Here is a 20,755-nt window from a genome sequence, read left to right on the forward strand (position 1 = left end):
TGCAATCACAGACGATTCCGATTGGATTGGTTTTCTCTGCGGACACCTGAGTTCGACGAGACCAACATGACATCATGACTTTGCGTAAACATACACGGCACTTTCTAAAGCCAAGTGGCGTGTATGTCTATGCCATAGACCGTAAAAAAAAATATGGACGACGCGACATCATCAGTTTCAGGCTTGGCAGTTTGAAGCTTTCAGGCGGCCTGCACGGCGCTGACATCTTGGGACCGAGTCTGCGTAGTAGCGATTTCAGGACCGGAGTTGCGCAGTAGAGAGCAGGAAGTAGAGCAGGAAGTACAGTCGCGATATCAAAAGCCCGCCCACACTCTCACGGACGCAGAACAATTAATGATGTTGGTGTGAAATAAACAGTTATGGAAATGTAGAAATTAAAGCTAAAGCTCCAATCTGCTCCCAAAAATTCCGGGAAAAGTCCGTTAGTGCCTCAGTGACAACTTCACTCAGAGAAGACGTTGATCTCAGCTGTCAATCATTACGTCACACACCCCGTTTTTATAGCATCAAATAACTAACTAAAACTAAACTTATTTTAAAAACGAACACTTAAAAATGAAATCATCGTGATGATAACTGCCTACAATGACATAAACTAACTTTGGGGGGAAATATTTGAAGTGTAATTGTATTGTTTAATTGCCTCGCGTCTATTAGAAAACACGGAGGGGCGGTTATACTGGGACCGGTCACCGGTAAGGCTTCAGTTTCTGAGAGGGATACTGCAGGCTTGGTCTACGCCGTGTGATTCCGCGTGTATGTCTATGCCTAAACAAACCGTCATCTCCGCGTGTATGTGTATGCCGTGTGATTCCGCTAACCTGATCTCACAGAATGAATATTTATAGCCTAATTTTATATTTTGGAGTAACTAACTCCACTCCTACCCTAAACCTACCCACTCTCAACAATTTAAAACATGTAACAGGCAAATAAATGTACAGTCACATGTATTTATTGCAAAAACGGACCAAAAAATTGTATAAAAGTATTAACTCATGTTGCAAGTCTTCTGAAGTCATACGATATCTTCATGGGAAGTACAGAGTCTCGAGGTTCTGATCGCTTTTGGGGATTTTCATCATACAATTCAGTCGTTTGGCCTCGGACCGCTTGGAATATTTGTACTTTCTGAATAAATTGCGCCTGCAGTCGTATCTGCCTGTTATCCTGTTTTTTATAATACACAAATGTGTAGGTTTAGGGAAGAGTTTGAGTTACGCATTCAAAATGTGTCTGAATATGTGTGTGTGTGTCTGTCCACAAGGTAAATGGATTTATAAACATACTAAATTATGTATTTTTGAAAATGTAAAAATGCTGAATGTTTCTTGTGATGGGTAGGTTTAGGGGCTGTGTGTGATGGGTAGGTTTAGGGGTAGGGGCAGTGTGTGTGTGTGAGTGTGCGTGTGTGTGATGGGTAGGTTTAGGGGTAGGGGCAGTGTAGGGGGCTAGAATGAAACAACGTTGATAAACACGCTAAAAAGCGATTATGCGTCTTGATAGCACGCCAAAATGGCATACGAATTGGCGTGTCATACATACGGCATTTCATGAGAAAAGTCTGGACGAGACGGTGATTTGCTTCTTACAGAGGGTGTGCAAGAAAAAAACAAATGTATTTGATTCAGACGGGATTAAAATGACAAAGTACTGTACATCTGTGAAACACATGCCTAACCTGCTCTGGGAAAACTAGTTCTGTCAGAACATGGCTTTATAAAGATTCTCCTATGACATCATGTTTGCCAACAGTTGTTCTCCTGTGGCATCATTAGTACTTCTACAGGTTGTCTTTTACTATCATTGAGAAAGTCCAAAGGTTCTGTGACATCATAGGGTCTTAAATAGGTTGACATCATAGATGAAAACATCAAAAAGGTTCACTGACATCATGCATTGACATTTCATAACATCACAAGAACTTCAAAAAGGTTTGATGACATCATGGGAATTTGAAAAGGTTCTGTGACATCACATGAACTTAAAACGGTTTAGTGACATGGCGGGAACCTAAAAAGGTTCAGTGACACTGAAAGGAATTTAAAATAGTTCAATGACGTCATAGGAACTTTCAAAAAAATAAATAATTGTGACATCATAGGAATTCAAAAAGGTTAAAAGGCCTGTAAACTTAATTTCACGGTCAATCTCATGTCAGTCTTGAGTATAGAGTAGTATTGCATCCTTCATATCTCCGAAAAGTCTTTAGTTTTATTAAATTTATAAAAGAAATATGGGCTGTACCGAGTCTTTCCGGAAAAAAACGAGCGGATGGAGGCGTATCGTGTGGGCGGAGCTAAAGAATCACGAGTGCGCGTCCCTATTGCATGAGAGAGTCTGAAAGCGGTGACGTCCTCTAGCGTGGAGAAGAAAACGTTACCCTAATAAATCATGACTATCAATCAGATTCAACTAATACATATATGATCCAGAATCTGATCTGGAGGCTGAAATAAATTGAACAGGAGAAACAGCAACAGCAGGACGTCCGTCTCTGTGGTATGTACTGTATTTAGTGGCCTGTCAACATTTGTGTGTCTTTACTCTCAGTTTATGCGGACATGATTCGGTTTATGGACTATTGTATGCGACTAAACCTTAGCAGTAGTAAGCAAAACGGTTTTGCACGTCAGACTACTGTAACGTTATACAGAGAACAACAATGGAGTAACCGTTAGCGCATTTGAATGACAAAGCACGCTTTGTGAGAACGTCCCCTAGGTTTATGTTTGGGGTGGTTCAATAAACACACCGACACCTATTGGTCAGCTAAACAAATGTATTAAACACACACCATAGATCGCATGCTTCATAGATAAATTAACAACAGCACAGACATTTGAAGCAGTTTTACTCACCGGCTGCTTCAAAAGCATGATCGTGAACCTTTATCGTTGGGACCGCTCCGTCAAAAACACACTTCTTTGGTGACATTGTTGATTTGGTGAAGTCCTGAGACTGCAGTGTTTATGGGCGACATGCATTTCCTCTCTCGCTCTGGTCACGCCTGTGCATGCACCCTCCCGGGAGAAGAGCCCGTACGGCCCATACAAGAGTATTTTTGATACAGAAATACTCCATCAAACGTCCAACATTAGTTTTTGAAACTTTGTTATCTTTAAAAATGTTATGAAATCAAAGACTGTGTTGGTAAAAAAAAAAAAAAAAAAGGTTTAGTGTCTTAAGCCCTATTTGGACGGGATTGGTTTAACATGGGGACGTTGGGGTAAAGTAATTATTACCAGAGGTTCTCTGGGATTTTAGTCCCGTCTGAATGTGCCATCTCGGTAATCATTACAGACAATGTCAGTAAAGAAGAATTAAAAAAAAAATTGTTATATGACATCATAGGAACTTAAAAAAGGTTCTGTAACATCATAAGAACTTTAAAAGGTTATGTGTCGTTATCAAAAGAATTGAAAAGTTTCTATGCCATCATTGGAACTTAAGGTTCTGTGACATCATAAGAATTTAAAAAGGTTCTGTGACATCGTAAGTATTTAAAAAGTTATGACATCATAGGAACTTAAGGTTCTGTGACATCATAAGAACCCTGTTGGTAAGCTTTATTTTATCGTGCTCTAGCTTTGGTATTTGTTTGGGCTCGTATCTGTGTGTTGCTCCTGTCTTCTTCTCCAGGCTGCGTCTTTGTTCTTGGTGTAATTTGTCTTTAGTGAGAGCTGATCGGGGTAGACACAACAGAACACCAACCAACAACAAGAAGAGTAATATCACCCCCTGAGCTATCTTTCTCTTCGCAGAGATCAGCTCTGCCTGTCTACCCAAACAGACGCTCACCCAGACAATAGCTTCAATTAGAAGTTTAGTGGATGATGGTCCTGTGATTCAAAACACAGCCGCAGTGCCAGAGGGTATATCATTTCTGTCTCATCTATGTGTGTGTGTGTTTGTCAGACTCTAACTCATGCACACCTGACCATATTTTTCCACAAAAGGCTCTTTTTGTCTGACGCAAAGACAAAGGGTAGACAAAGACAGAGATTAAACAAGATTAGACAGGTAATTACATCCCACCTCTCACTCACTTCCTGTGATAAAAAGAGCATGTTTTGCTTCTTGTTCCCACAAAATTTCCAGTCTTTTTTTCAATGCCGTCTCCCTCGGCGAAAGCGTCAGCCGTATTTGTGCTTGTAGATTTGTCGTTTCACGCAGAGAAGAGTCCTGATTGGGTTTCCACTGCTCATTGTTTGTATAGATCAAGACTGACTGGGGTCATGTGCACCATGTATGTGAACATGTGCACTGTGGTGGGTTTAGTCTGTGTTTCTGTGGCGTTTACGTCCGTCTGGTTGTATATTGACACTGTGGTCGCTGTGGTTTTAAGAGGTGTTTGTGTATCTGTGCATCCGTGTGGAACCAGTGGTTTCTGCAGCCGTGTTTCTTAAGCCGACTCTCAGTGTTGTAGTGATTTTGATGGTGAAGTTCGTCAGTTGGGTATATTTTGTATATTGTTTGTTGAGGCGGTCTATGGATATCTGGGTAGGGGCTTGAGGTTATGAGTTTTGTGAGAATTGGTGTTTTTTTTGTATTAATGAGGTGTTTGTGTGTGTATGTGTGTGTATTGTAATAAAGAGAAGGGACCCTGTTTACAAAGTAGGTCTCAGCTGAGCCTCGTTCACTGACCTCACATTCCAGAACCGCCGCTAATCGCCTCCGTCTGGCAATATCTCTCTCTCTCTCTCTCTCTCTCTCTCTCTCTCTCTCTCTCTCTCTCTCTCTCTCTCTCTCTCTCTCTCTGTTCTTCTCTTCTGCTTCTTCTCAATCGCTGAGGGCTTTTTAGACTGTTTAGGTGATTGTTAGCATTGTTTGTTGGGCATGCATCACTTAGTATTGCTCATATTTGGGTGTTTCGTCATCTATGGACACTTTCAGCCTTCTGGACTTTTTTATAAAGTAAACTTACTTTAGACATACTTTAACTCTCTCACTAGTTTATTTCATCTGTATACTAACAAAGTTCAACATAGTTTTTTGGTCAATTATGGTCAATATTTTTCTTCTGCTCACCAAGGCTTCATTTATTTGATCAAAAATACAGTAAAAACAGTAATATTGAGAAATATTTTTACAATTTTAAATAACTTTTATCTATCTTAATATATATTTAAAATGTAATGTTAAAGCTGTATTTTCGGCATCATTACTCCAGTCTTCAGTGTCAGTTCAGTGCTCAAGAAACATTACTCATTATTATCAATGTTGAAAACTGCTTAATAATTTTAAGGAAAACCTGGACTTTTTTTCAGAATTTGATGAATAGAAAGCATTTATTAGAAATCTTTTGAAACATAATAAATGTCTTTACTGTAACTTTTGATCAATTTAATGCGTCCATGCTGAATAAAAGTATTAATTTAATCAGAAAATAAAAAATCTTTCTGACCCTAAAGTTTTGAACAGTAATGTGCAAACATCACAAGAGAAGTCTGAATTAGTTTTTCTAATTTTGAAGGGAAATTTTAACCCTGTTTCCACTAATGTTACCAAAAATTTGTCCTAGGAATTTTTCCCTCCAGCCCCATTGCTGTCTGCGTTTCTGTCGCGGTCTAAAAAACCATAAAGTTTAGTCTGCACATGACTTTCCAGTTCCAGCTGGAGTCCGCATATAAGCTTAATTAAGCCTGAATCTGATTGTCTGTCCGTTTTTTTTTTTTACTCCATTGTTGATTCGAATAGCAAACATCTCTTAGTGCACGCACCGCTTTTAGTTTGAAATTAAATGCTTAGTGAACTTGACCAATCAGCATGTTCAGCGCCTAAGTCCCACCCCCAAAGTTCCTGAACTTTGAAAAAGTACAACCTCGCAAGCAGGGCCATTTTGAGGGGGAAATATTTAACCGGACCTTAATTTATGCACTGGTTCCTACGTCAAAACGCACAAAGTAACCAATACTTTTCTAAGTAGTTGGGCATTTTTCTGGTAGATGATAAAATGCGTGTAAACGAAACGAGGAGGGATCTGAGTAGTGTTATCAAAAGGACCAACATCGATACCAAATCGGTACTGAAATTTAAAAAATGTGACGCTTTGAGCACTGTTGAGTGGAATCATAAACACCTCTGACTGGCCATTCTGCTCACGCGCTCATCGAATATGTCTGTGATTGGCTACTACGATCAGCGCTTCACAAACATGTTGTAAAAACACATCAATGGCAGAGTGCCTGCAAAGATACACAAAGAGCTTTTGAATGCAGGTGTCTATCAGCCGCTGGTCGACGCCTGCTTGTGCTTTCAAACGCTCCCGCTCCCACTTTCAAACACTTCTGTGTTCTTTCAAACTGCTGCCGTGCGTTGATCATAGTAGTCAATCACAGGCACATCCGATGACCGTGTGAGCACAATGGCCAGTCAGAGGTGTTTACGATTACAGCTCAACAGCGCTCGAAGAATCACATTAACATTTCAGTACCGATTTGGTATCGAGGTCGGTACTTTTCACAACACTATATCTGAGTCATATCTAGTGACCAGACACTGGTTGAATTGAACCATTTTTGACTCTTGACAGCCAGTAAGAAATCATGTTAGCAAGTTAGTTAAACACACTTGGCACCCAAAACATCCTAGTGCCCATATAGCAACACACTAATAACCACCTAGAACACTAGCAAACACATAACAGTATATTAAAAAACTCCAGAGCAACATGCAATGTGTTTTCATTTTCTTGTTTACTATCAATTACCAATACAAATGCTCTACACCGAAAAACTAAGTCTACTTCTTTTGTCCACTTCTTGTGCTGTTCCGTCTCTTGTTCCCTCTTATTTCATTATTATTCTTTCACGGTGAGCTCATTCTGGGCTGTGGTTCTCAGAAGTGTAAATTAGAACCAGACCTTTTCCTTTCCGAGCGAGGCACGGATTGCTTCTCATTTAATGTTCTGTTCCCTCGCTCTTGAGACTGAAAAAAAAGACCCCGGCCCAGGCCAAGAGCACATTGTGCAACTCCAAGCACCCGTGCGTGCCGTTTATCTCCTATCTTCTCTGGCCTGCTTTCTCTCACTCTCCATCCATCTTCTCTGTATCGTCTCCTCCAGCCAGGTGTTGGATTTTTTTCGCGGCCGCTTGACAGATTGCGTGCGGCCAGCTGGTGGTTTGGAGGTTTGTTGTGAAGCTCTGTGAGAGAGTGTAGCTGTGGTTGAACTGACCTCACAGTACTCATTTTTGACTCATGTATGCTGCTTGTCTAGTGTGCAGCGTGTTTGCTCTGGGCTTGGGTGAAGCCGGGTTGCGGCATGTTTCTCGGTAAGGACTGAATCACGGCTTTGTTTGTCTCCGGGATGCTAGGGATCCCGGTCCATGGCTTTTTGGATGTGATCTGCTAATGGACTTGTTTTGATCTGCTAACTCCACTGGCACGATGGAGTGTTAATGGAACAGCATGTAGAATGTACTTCAATCAATAGCATCGACTGGCTCCAGGTTATAAACCCGGAGTAAAGAGACTGGTGGATACAGGATATTGCATTACCGTGCGGATCCATTAGCGATGTCCTCTAGATAAGCGAGCCTGCTAGGGTGGGTCACTGATCCTGACATCGTCCCTAAGCATTATTGGAAGTGTTTTGCTGGGTTTTACACAATACCCCAGGAAGGCATAGATTTTTTGTCTACACACCAACCCCTCTGGCCTTGTTCCATAAATTAATTCGATTGATGTGTCACTGATACTTGAAGCTTTAATGACAGCAGACACCTGATATGTGGTTAGTGACATTAAAGCATGAGATTCCTTTAAGTCCTAAGATTAATCATTTGATACAATGCATGTATTGGGTGCATGCATGTATTTACTCTGTACTTATATTTTAAAACATCTCATGTAATTCATTTCTGTGCTCACATCTATAATTGCACTTTAACCCACCCGTAAAACCTTCCCATTCCACCAGACCTGTGCCTAACCGTACCCGTATCCTTAATAGCAGCACAAGTGTTTTGCAATACAACATCAACACAATAAGTACTTCGTATCCTGATCAAAGATTGAATCTCCTGATCAAAACACATACGAAGAAGAAGCAGAAACAAGCTATAGCATATGTAATATAACGTGATCATTAACAACATATCAATCAAAACTGCCTAATGTTACTGAATGAAAAGTTATCCCAGGATGAGTGACAGGGCTGTGAAGTTTTGGGGGTGTTGATGGACTTGATCTTACTCTACATCTGTGTTTTGATCATTGTTCTGAATATGATCCAGATGTAGTCTGACAAAAACATGATTTTCTCAGCTTTTTGCTTAAAATGTTGCTTTTTATTAAAGCTAACTTTTGTGAAAATGATTAAAAATGCTGGCGGGGAAAGAGTCAAAGACTCCTGATATAAAATGTGACCCAACAAAACATTCTGCAAAACTACTAATTTTTGAGATTATATCTTGGTCAGTGATGCGATGCAATGCTTTATTTAAAAATGCAACAAAGTCACAAAATGTCAGATTGATAACTGTCCTGATATAATAATGAAAAAAAAAAAAGACTTAAAAGTATGTTATTTCATGGTTCACCATTTATTGATAATCTAAGCACCATATTTGTTCCAGGACTTGTTTTTATTTATTTTTTTATTGACTTTATTACATTCTCTTCATCCTTCATATAATATAAACAGAATATAATATGCAAAATGAATAAAGACTAAGGCCAGAATACATGTTTGTATAATATACTTGTATATGAGTTCCTATTATACAAATTCAATAAATAAAGCCTATAGGTGGCCACATGAGGTTAACCCTACGCTTAAAAAAGCTGGCTCCTGACATAATAGCCTTCTAAGCTGAATTGCCTACCACACAGAAAGTACTGTGTGTGAGTTCTTCTTCGTTTAGAGACCTTTATTAATTTCCCACCGGTTGCATTATGTATAGCGCATTGCTATTGCTTCTTAGTTGTTGGATAATTAAAAACAGTGCACAGAGACTCCGTTATTAATTTCCGCATTTTGTCTTGTTTCTTAAACGAACTGCTCATGAATGTGGTTACATAACTATACAGTAAATTAGCCTAAAATGCGTATTAACGCAGGGCAATTGGATTTGAACCTTTCATGCCATATTACTGTAATTTTTTACATTGATTGTTGTTCGGCGAAATTCACATTTCAACAGAAATACACGGAATGTAAAATTTCCTTAGATGGCTACTTGTTTTAAAAGTGACTTCTCTGTGATTTCTGCTTCATATATATCACTAAACTATTGACCAAGACAATTTACATTTTTCGTTGATGTGAGCGCACCTTGAAAAGTGCAAGCTGTGGCTAGTTGCTTTTCATTTCCATTTTAGTGTGGTTTGCAAGCAATGGTGCAGTTATCAGAGTTGTTTCTTGTGCATGCAAACGGCATACATGTTCTTTTTTTAATTTCAAGGACTTTTAAACACTGCTTAACAAAACCAGCTGTTTGTCCATGTGTTCCAGACCTTAAATTGCTAAAAAAAAACAAAATTCAACTCAGGAATCCTGCAAACACTGTATCTAGCACACTCTTAAATTGCTTAGTTTTAATATTCGAAAAACTTTTAACCTTTCAAATCAAAGTCATGTGGCACAAGCAAAAATAATGACGTTAGAGCAGACTGTGACTGTGTCAAGGTTATTCTGTCTCATCAAATATCAGATAATTTGACCTTTCCATGACAAGGCAAGCTTAGTCCAGCTTGCTCATAATTTTGTATAACACAAATTATATGTTCATGACATTTAAAGAACAAAAAAGAAAAAACGCATTGCTTTGAAAAGTTATTTAAATAATTTACAAAATAATTATTAAGATGTGTATACTCGCACTTGTTCAAGGTATGATGGAAATCCGATAGTTACACTACATGACATGATCAGGAAATGTTTTTTTTTTTTAAAGTACTTATTTTTTTAGGTACCCCATTATGCCTTTTCAGATATTATGTATGTAGTGTGTAATATAGCTGTTTGTGAATGTAAAAGCTCTGGAAAGTTTCGAAGATCAAAGTGCAATCAATCAACCAATCAGAGCAGAGCAGACCAATCACAACAGACTGGGCCATCTGACCAATCAGAGCAGAGTAGACCAATCACAACCGACCGGGCCATCTGACCAATCAGAGCAGAGTAGACCAATCACAACAGACTGAGCCATCTGACCAATCAGAGCAGAGTAGACCAATCACAACAGACTGGGCCATGTGACCAATCAGAACAAAGTTGACCAATCACAACAGACTGAGCCATCTGACCAATCAGAGCAGTGCAGGCTCTCAGAAAGGAGGGGTTTAGAGAGACTAAATACATTTTTACTTGGACGCAACAACAACAACAAAAACTATTGTAGGAGATCTCTAAAACTAAGTTAGGAACCTTTAGCATAATAGGAGCACTTTAAGAATTTTCCTCATCTAAAGCTTCACTTCCATCTTTCTGACTAGTCTTAAATAAAACGAAAGAAGCGTTAACCAAAACCAAAAGCGTATCAGTGTGATGTAAAGGGGCTTTCAAGGACAGGCGTTGTTGGACTGACTCTCAATCCTTGACCTGTGTACATGAGGTGCATACATGTTACCCAGTTTAGCATGACTGATCTAGCTAATCATTAGCTCAGCTGACAGCAGCGAGCCGCCGGCTAATATGCTGTCTTGGTGATAAGCAGCTGCCTTTGGGGTTGTGAGCTAATGGACCACCGTGAGCTCGGCCTGTGTGTTACGTGTGCTCAGCTGATGTGTTGGAGGCTGAGTTTAAGGTGCCATTTCTCCACCGATTTCCAAAGTGCGAGTGCACACCGATAAGAGGATTAGCACACCTGGAAGATGATTGCTAACCACTGCTCGTTCCTCGGCAGAGGCAAGTCAGGAAAGCGAGAGAAGGTTACAGTTGGCATCGATTTTTTTTTTTTTCAAGCGCACACTGTTGTTGGCCAACTTCCCCTAAGGGTGAACTGTCCATAAGGAGCTCCTGTGGAGGAGAATCTTGCAAAAATCAAAAAAAGATTTTCAATTTTTGTCAGCCCAGTCCATTTAAAGTGTGGCAGATTCTGGCGTAGGCGATATAATGCTTACTAGCGTGGCTCGGTCACCCCCAGACCACTAGTCTATCGCGCATTCGCAGCAGTTTCACAGGATTGCACCAGCTCGAAGCTCAGCTCGACCCTTTCATCGCCTCCCCGCCTGCTAGAAGGCAAACATGTTGGGGGATGGATGTTCAGTGTGGTACCGTACAGTATGTTTCAAGTTAAACAAGTCACCAAATAAATGGATTATTAAAAACGATGTACCTCATGAGTGGCCTGTAACCAATAACCATTCAATGAATAAATCTGAGGGGAAAATGTCTCGTCTTGGAAAACATTCTGCCTTGTAGTAGGACTGTAGACCTCTATTTCAAAGCCAGTTGGACAGGAGCTTGATCTCCAGCCCTTCATATCCAAATCCTGCACGGAGACCAGGGCTAATGATAGAGATCTCAGTTACACACGAACACATGCGGCCGGCCAAAGAGGACCCTGCAGGGTAACGGTGTACAGGCCTGTCCAAAGCATGGATGAAATGTCAAGCATGCGCCACGGTGAGAGCGAGCGAAAGCGAGATCAGGGTCAGATCAGGGTGTGCTGACACAGAACTCGGCGCTATCTATCTCTTCTTCACCTCTATATATTCAGCGGTGCAGGATTGTGCGTCACTTTATCTTTGTCTGGCCTCTACGTGTTATGAGAAAAGCAGCTGTTGGCAAACAGAGTATAAATTTAGTCCTAAATTCTGATTATGCTTATCAGTGTCTTCAAGGGAGTGTTCATAAGCTTTCCGTCCTTATATAAAGGTCTGAATGTGTGCTTGTCAGAGCTCTGATGGAGTGTCTGAACGGTATTAATGTAAAAAGAGCAGTTTGAATCAAGCGGGAATGAAGCGAAACGGATTTATAAAGAGAATGGGTAACTCTCACCCAATCTTGGTTTTAAAAATATCAATCATGATATTTTTAGAAAGGCTTGCATCAACAAATCTCTTTTTTAGGCATTAATAGCCAGATCTTAAATAATCAAAAAAACATTTAAAAAAACCTCAATACCATTACGAAAGGTATAACATTTTTATGGTAGCAGTTTATTTTAGCATCCTTGTTACATGTAGTTACTATATTAATAACTATAAATGATATGCAACTTACCCTAACCCTATAGTAAGTACACTTTTAGTTAATTAAAATTACTCAGTACTTAAATCTATAATTACACTGTAACAAGAAAAATAAAGTGTAACCATTTTTTACATTTTTAAAAATGAATTATTAACAATCATGCAGTTAGATGTATTTAGTTTTGAATGATTTCTCTCATTACCGTTACGCTTCCTGCAGTTTACAGCTTAAATACTTCAATATATTTAATTAAAATTGGATATATTTTCTGAAAGATGTGGCAAACCTGGAAAAATACAAACATATACTATTTTTTCATTCATTAAATTAACATTAAACGAACACCTGATGCGATAATGATCCATAAGTTATGGAAATGAGATTGATGGCTTCGGTTTTACAAATCTTTTAAAAATCATCATTCATGACGCTTTTGGATTGTGAAATGAATTTGCGGTTTTGAAAAACGCTTATATTATTTAAGAAAGGCTTGAAATGAATGATTCATCATGTCTTTAACTAGCCTGACGTGGTCATACTGAATTCTAGTCAGAATATGAGTCTGAAACTGCTCCATTGGGCTGTGATTATGAGGCGTGTCTCAACTGAACCAAGAAAGACCTCAATTAGACAGACCTACAACCAATCAGAGCAACGCATAAAGTTAGTTGTCAAATGTCAACAGAGCTCAACTGCACTGTGTTGCCAAGTCTGCGTTTTTTCCGCGGATTGTTTTCCATGTCCACAAGTTGAAGCGACCTCAAATACGTGATATATAGGCCCAGGAATGTGAATTTTAGCAGGCAACTTTGTCAAATTAACACACATTTTACCCCCTCTCCATCATCGTTTAAAGCCCGCCCTGACAATTTCATTGGTTTCTGTTCTGGGCATAATTACTCCTCTATGGATCGAGTCCAGACCGAAATGCCCAAGCTCAAATGTTGTGGGCGGGGCTGAGTTTGGCTAGCATCCAGGCTATGGTTTAACTGTCATGTGGTCCAAAATTGTGGAAATGAATAACATGCTTCCACCTCAAAGTCATGAGAATTTACACCATTTTAAATGTTATATCTAAATGTAGCTAAAAGGTCATGCTTAAAAAAATATAAATTCATAAATGTCATTAGGTTTTGGAGCGGTAACACCACATGACATTTCACAACCTAAACTATCCTTATCTTGTCATGAAAATGTCAAATTATTAGTCTTATTAAAATTCATGCAGTCACAAGGGTAAGGGAAGCTGTGCAAAGTCATAAGGGACTCTTTGTGATATAATTTAAAAATATGCGTGTTGGTTGACTAATTTGGCAGACAAACTTAAAAAAAAAAAATATATGAATAAGTAGTTGAAACAGTTTTCTTACTAATGTTAAAAGAGCAGTTTTAAATCAAATTCCCATGCCCATGGGTGTCGGAAGCCAAAAAAATTTGGGTGGGTCCTCTCTCAGAAAATGTTTAATGGAAGTAGGCTAGATGCCATTTATATTAAGTACAAATATACTGCAATGTTTACTAAATGTCTGATTGGGCAATATAAAAAACAACAACAACAAAAAAACGTAAACCACTGATTAATTTAGAGTGACGATAGTGTAGGGGGGTAAGACGCAGGGCATTAGGTTTTGACACAAATCTATTTGAGGTACGAATCCGCAAACTCTTCCATTTGTTGAAATCAATGGGTTTTGTTGATGCACTGTACACTTTAGTGTGTTGGAGCCCCTAGTTAACTCGATATTCTTGAAGATCAATAGTGATCTGTGAACTTGCTGGTATGTTTCAGCCATCGGTGACCTGCTTTGCACTTCTTTCTTTCCATCTCTGGATCTGTTTTGGTCCCCCTACAGTGTGTAAGCATGTGCCCGGGAAGCCGAGCGGTCACGTACACTGAGAGATTCCCTGGCAGGGTTTGTGATTCTGGCTGGATTCATTCCAGTTGGGGTAGAGAGTGGAGGGTTAATGATTAGTCTCATGCTCTGTGTGGATCAAGGGCATGGGACCGTACGGGCCTGGGGGAAACGAGAGAGAGAGAGAGAGAGAGAGAGAGAGAGAGAGAGAGAGAGAGAGAGAGAGAGAGAGAGAGAGAGAGAGAGAGAGAGAGAGAGAGAGAGAGAGAGAGAGAGAGAGAGAGAGAGAGAGAGAGAGAGAGAGAGAGAGAGAGAGAGAGAGAGAGAGAGAGAGAGAGAGAGAGAGAGAGAGAGAGAGAGAGAGAGAGAGAGAGAGAGAGAGAGAGAGAGAGAGAGAGAACGCGAGCTCAAAATCAAGAACACAACAGCTGAATCACTCATCGCTGCTATATTCATACACCGGTCCTGGTACAAATCTATATATATACACATCAGTGCTGTGTACTCCACATTTATTTCCAGTAATGATTATATAAAAATAATTAACCCCTCCTTCTCTATCCATTAAGAGTGTTATAAGTGAGAAATGACACTTGAGAAAACACAAACACTCCATGAATGCAAATCATTTTGCACGTTTTGTTTTGCTCTCATATCTTTGGATGGGTTTGAAGAAGTGGTTAAAGCGGAATATTCCTTTCCAACAGCTGATATTTTTAATTTTATTTACAGTATATTGAATTATTGCATTTTGACAATTGTCATAATCGAACACTTGAAGTTATCCTTTAAAAGCACTAATAATTAAATATTTAGCAAATCTCAAAATGGTACATATAATGTAGTGTAATATAGTGGTCTAAATTCACTTTTAGTATTTAAAATGAATTATTTATTAGAGGTTTTCTTACCCAGCTCGTTTGGCACGTTTTCTCCTTTAGTTCTGTTTGTTTAGGCATATGGGTGATTCTATAATTGCAGGTACACTTTTTTTTCAAATGGTTATATTTTCATGTATTTTAATATTTTTTTACACAAGATGTTACAGGCCATAACAATATAATGTTTTCTGTGAAAAGTGTCTTTTATATAGCTGAAACTCATGATGTCTTGTTGTCCGAATTAGTCAGTGTATTTTTTTCATCATGTATCATTGTGTTGTCAAAATATTTTATTTTACTGTTCTTTTGGTAATTTTTCATTTATTTTATTTATAAAAGCCCCAAATATATTTTTTTCCCAATTCTACAACATTAAATTGTTTAAAAATAACTTTTACCTTATAAAAATGTGTGTCCATTAATATTGCTTCAATTCTGTTACCGTACAATACCGTAAAATTATATCCCACAACTATGTAGGAAACAGGAAATGATGTCACTTTCCCTCACTGATAAGATCTGAAACACTAGAAGGTGTGTGTGATCTCTCAGAAAATATTTTAATCTTAAAAGTTCTTGCTCTAAGTTATTTTATAAAGTGCCAAAATGGTTGCTACAACATCGCAAGGAAAACAGAATTGATAACTGATAACACAGTGGGTTGTTTAAAAGTCGTTTAATCATGATTTCATTAGTGACGTGTGCTCTTAGCATTTATGATTGCGAGTGGAGTTTCAACTTTTTTTTGCTAAAAAGTTGAAAATTGTCAATTATGTTCTTGTCAAACTTCCAACCAAGGTAGAGTAACAATGCTGACACACAAGCTGAGTTCACACACAATACTATAAATATATGTTTTTTTATTAAAAGTAAAAAAAAAAAGTTATGTGGAATGTTTTTCAATAAGATACTGCAAAGATTTGCTGTTAGTTGTAAACTTTTTGAAATGCAAAATGTATCTCTAGTTATAGAATCACTCATATATGAACACGTTGCAATCGCGCTCAGGTCCGCACAAAATAATCAATGCAAGATTGGCTGGACAATTTGATCTCGACCCGATTGAAACGAACTTTGAGAAAAGTGGTGAGAAAGCAATCGGACCCAATGGACCAACGAACCAAGCTGTATCATAAATCCTAATGGGAAATGCATTACGTAAAAAGCAGCACAGTGTTTGATCCTGTGGGCGAGCACATCACTTATCGTAGTTGAAAGCCAAAGAGCACCTCTTCATCTTAAATTGCTCTTTTTCAAGACAGGAGATGCATTGCCAATGAAGCCTTGATTCCCGGTTTGAATGAGAATCAAGGCTTATATGCATTTGTATAAGCGAACTCGAGCTAACTTGTCGATCCATCTTGATGGATAACGCTATGAAGAACATAAGAATATCACTCTGACCAATGAGAGGACAGTTTTACATACATGTGACTTGCATAAACACATTTTGGTATCCTTTGAAATGTATTGCTTATTGCCCAATGGCATGAAAATAATTTCCAAATGGGACATCATTTGAAAGTAAATATTAACCTACGCACATGCACTTCCTGCCTAGCCACAACTGATTGTGATTTTGAAATGACTTATTTGCTGACTGATTCATACCTTGAGAGGTCACAGATCCAATTGGAACAACATCCTGGTTCACTTATCTGGGAACTTTTCTGTGTTACCACCTACTGTTTAATCTTTAAATTAGTAATTGTTTAACAAGGGGATAGAATAAGTGCACAAACACTCATGAGGAACTCTGCAAGGAATTCCACAATCTACAGTAGTTAATAGACACTGTAACACAGACACTGTTGCCTGTCAAACACACCTGCCTGCAACCTTCCAGGTGTGCAATAAATCTCTTTGTTTTCCTGAAAGAGAAAAATCCCCTACGCACCCCAAGTGAACCATATCCCCGCATTCCCAACAAGGCTCACTAGAATCTTTCCATCTTCCTCCTCACAGTCTCTGACCTCAATCCCATATTCTTCAGGGTCTTTTCTTCTCCGCATGTCTCATCTATCCGCGCTGTCATTCTCTTTCAGCTCCCACCCCCTCCCGTGCTCTTTCTGCCAAAGCTATGCATGGAATGTCAGCTCCTTGGGCTGGATCTCCATTCCCATCAGGAAGACAGTGACAGTCTCAATGTCTCCGCCACACTCCTGATTCTAATTGCACATAATGGAGCATTAAAGATGTATCTGTGTCTGATCTTGTGGTGCCAGAGAAACACCGACACACACCAGAACGTTCCTCGAGGTAGTTTCGACAGAAAGATTAACCCGTCTGTCTCTCTCCTGACAGCCTCCATTCCGTTCTTCGCCTGTGAGCTCAAAGCGGTGACTCCATACATGAGGGGCTTCTTCTGCGGGGACTCCAGCATCACCTACCCTTACATTGAAGACGAGGCCATCCCTGATAGCATGCTTATAACCGGGGGCATCATAATCACAGGACTTACGGTGAGAATACACACATTTACTGAAAGGCCTTAAAGGGATAGTTCTCCCAACAGTGTCAATTCTGTCTTCATTCACTCACCCTGAATCAACACTGAACTGACTTTTACAACAGCATTTTAATTGGTGTCATATTTGATCAAGTGTGCGTCATTGATTCTAATTTCCTCTTTTTTACTGCTTTGAAACAATCCTCTATTGTATAAAGCACCGTATAAATAAAGGTGACTTGACTTGGCCCTCATGTCGGATGTATTATCTTCACAGAAACACAAAAGATTTTCAATAATTGTACCAGTCTTACATTTCCATGGAATTGCATTGAGTGACAACAGAGGCTAAGCATCAAAATGGATGCCAAATCAACATGAAAGTATGATAAACGTGGCCTATACGACCCGTGCCTTCAGAAGACTTGTAACCTCAGATCGCCTGCTTCGTGGCCAAAAAGCAACGCTTCAACAAGACTACAGCCAGCTAGCACACGTTTTGTGTCTGTGTAAAAGGAAATAACTCTCAAGTGGCAGTTGTTTGTCCGTCATTAAAAAAGGGATGCCAGAAGAGCTAAAACTGCGAATATCATCATAAATGAGATTACGATGAAAGAAGAGCGAGCCTTCTGTGTGTGTTGCTTGCTTTTTTAATTTTCGTTTTTCTTCTCGTGCACTGGTTCACTAAGCTGAACAGAATGATCCTTCTTACCAAAGGGCTCTGTTGCCAATTCTACATGCTCATTCGGCAAAAAAGCCACAGACGAGGGTCCGACTAGTGCCGATGGTGCAGACCACACTTTAAAAAATGGTCTGACGTGCTCAACAAAGTCCTGACATTGGAGTGCCACAGCCTTAAAGGGTTAGTTCACCCTCATGTCATTCCAAACTCGTAAGACCTTCGTTCATCTTCGGAACACAAATTAAGATATATTTTTCGTTAAAATAGTCAATGTGACTCGGGTGGTTCAACCTTAATTTTATGAGCAACGAGTACTTTTTATGGGCAAAAACAAATCAAAAATAATTTTGAGAAGTCAGTGAGCTTAACTCAAGAACCTGACCAATCCAATTGGTGAAAAAATCATTTAAGCCTGGTTTCCACTGAAGTTACCTGGAACAATTTGTCCCAGTAACTGTTTTTCCCAGTAACTCTTTCCCCCCAGACCTGCTGCTGTCTGCGTTTCCATTGCGGTCTAAAGTACAGTGAAGATTAGTCTGGTGGTGTAGGACTGCGCACGACTTTCCAGTTCCCACTGGATTTCGTCCTCCGCATATAAGCTTAATAAAGCCTGAACCTAGTCGGATAATCAGTCATATTTTTTAAACACTTTTTTGGTTATTCCAATAGCAAACAACTCTTACTGCACGCACCACAATAAACTTTTAGGTTGAAATAAAATGATGCGTGAAACTGACCAATCAGCATGTTCAGCACCTAAGTCCCACCCAAGTTCCTGAACTCTGAAAAAGTTCTACCTCGCGAGCAGGGCCGTTTTGAGAGGGAACACTTTTACTCAGAACGAATTTTAGACCCTGGTTCCTGTGGTTGAAACACACCAACTACTACCCCAAAGTCCCTAGTTCCTGGGGAAAGTTGCCGCGTAGTTCTGAGTCATTTTACAAGCATGAAATATTCAGTATCCTTTCATTGTAATCGCATGTACATTAAAATTGTCCTTTTGTGAAAGAAAAGTAATTTGTATGGATTTAAAACAACATGAGGGTGAGTAACTGATGATAGATTTTTGGGTGAATTATTCTTTTAAGAGACTGCCTGTCCACAGCAGTGTTAGCCCACGGTTCTCCAGTTACTCAAGGCTATTGATTTACTCTTTTCATCTACTTTGCTATTGAACAAGAGTTTCTCTTTGTGTAAGAGAGCATGTGTGTGAGGTACTGTGAATGATTTAAGGCTGTCATTGAACTTATCTTATGCTTCATGGGCCTTGTAGTTAGGGTTGTGCGATATTGCTAAAAAAAGATATCTTAATATTTTCTGGGATTTTATCGATAACGATAATTAGATGATATTTTGATGAGTGTGTTTATTGTGCTGGTACCCTTGCAGGTTTAGGACTTTCTTGGTCAGCTGATTTCCAAAGTTGTAGTTATTCTTCATATGCTCTGCAGTGTTTAGTTTGCAGCAGAAATGATCAATTTAGTTTTCAAAATTTACATTTGAAACTAAAATCCCCAGTAGGTGGCAGAAAGTCCTGTTAATGAGCGAATAATTGAGTCATTATTTCAACAGATTCGTTCAAACGGCTCATCGTTTCAGGAGCGAAGCATTTGACCTTCACATTTAGTGAGTCATTGAATAATTTATTCAACTGATTCAAATGGATTTATTCAGTAACAAATGTGTTGCTCAGAGACTCAAAAGAGATCTGCTGTAGCTTTGTTTGGAACTATATTCGTCGGCGAAATAGAGTAAAACAGGCAACATTTTGTCACTTAAAATTAGCTGCTTGTATAAAATCAATGAAATATCGAATTTCATTCGGACACTCTTTGTGTGATTGCTTAACTATGTTATATGATATGAATATAGCCTAAAAGACAATACTCAATACAGGGGCAGTTTTACAGCATTTTAATAGCGTAAATCACGCAGTGAGAGCATGCACTCTAAATGCGTACACGCAGTAGTCTAACCTAAACCGAAAAGACTACATTATGCACTGTCTAGGCATGTGCAAAGTGAGGGACATACTCGATAATGTCACATTGTTAAATTACGACATCATCGTAGACGATATGCACCGCACACCCCTACTTGTAGTATTTAACTCAGTGCCGCATGGCTATAACCTCAACAGTGTCCCCTGTCTGTTTCAGATTGCAGTCGGAGAGTGTTACCGGGTACGATTCAGAGATGTGCACTCACGAGCATTTGTGCGCAACCGCTACGTGTCCTGTCTATACAAGGAGCTGGGCAGCTTTCTGTTTGGCTGCTGCGTGGGGCAATCCTTGACCAACATGGCGAAGCTAAGTGTAGGCCGACTCCGTCCCCACTTCCTGTCGGCGTGCAACGTGACCTATGCTTCACTCAACTGCATACCTGGGACATACATTTCAGATGTCGTCTGCAGGAATAATAAGAAGATAGTGGAGGAGGCCAGGTAAGTGGACTACAAGTTTTTTTTGGGAGGCCTAGAGATGAGATGAGCTCTGTTACAAAACCTAAGTTGCGTACAAAATCGCATACTCTCTGATGATGTACTCTTTTGAATGTGTACTTACTACAAAAAGGTTATATATAGTATGAGTGTGTAGTATGTATGAAATCCAGATGTTCTACATCTGTGATGTTGACATTGTCAATAATTGTTTGTCATACTTTTGAGTTTGACATTATTACAAAGTGCACTTTGTAAAAGTGTACCTAATGTAGTTAAGAAATGTA

The 20,755-nt window shown here is 39.3% G+C and overlaps 1 protein-coding gene across 1 annotated transcript in view; it reads left to right on the forward strand.

Annotated features, from left to right (window-relative positions):
• ppap2d (phosphatidic acid phosphatase type 2D) overlaps positions 1 to 20,755 on the forward strand; it is a 37,028-nt gene that overhangs the window by 11,242 nt on the left and 5,031 nt on the right. The window contains exons 2-3 of the mRNA XM_067456705.1: positions 17,202 to 17,359; positions 20,188 to 20,471. Of these exons, the coding sequence (XP_067312806.1) occupies positions 17,202 to 17,359; positions 20,188 to 20,471 (442 nt within the window). The remainder of the gene's footprint in view (positions 1 to 17,201; positions 17,360 to 20,187; positions 20,472 to 20,755) is intronic.

The sequence above is a fragment of the Pseudorasbora parva genome, chromosome 2 (assembly GCF_024679245.1).
Source record: "Pseudorasbora parva isolate DD20220531a chromosome 2, ASM2467924v1, whole genome shotgun sequence".
NCBI classification, from domain to species: Eukaryota; Metazoa; Chordata; class Actinopteri; order Cypriniformes; family Gobionidae; genus Pseudorasbora; species Pseudorasbora parva.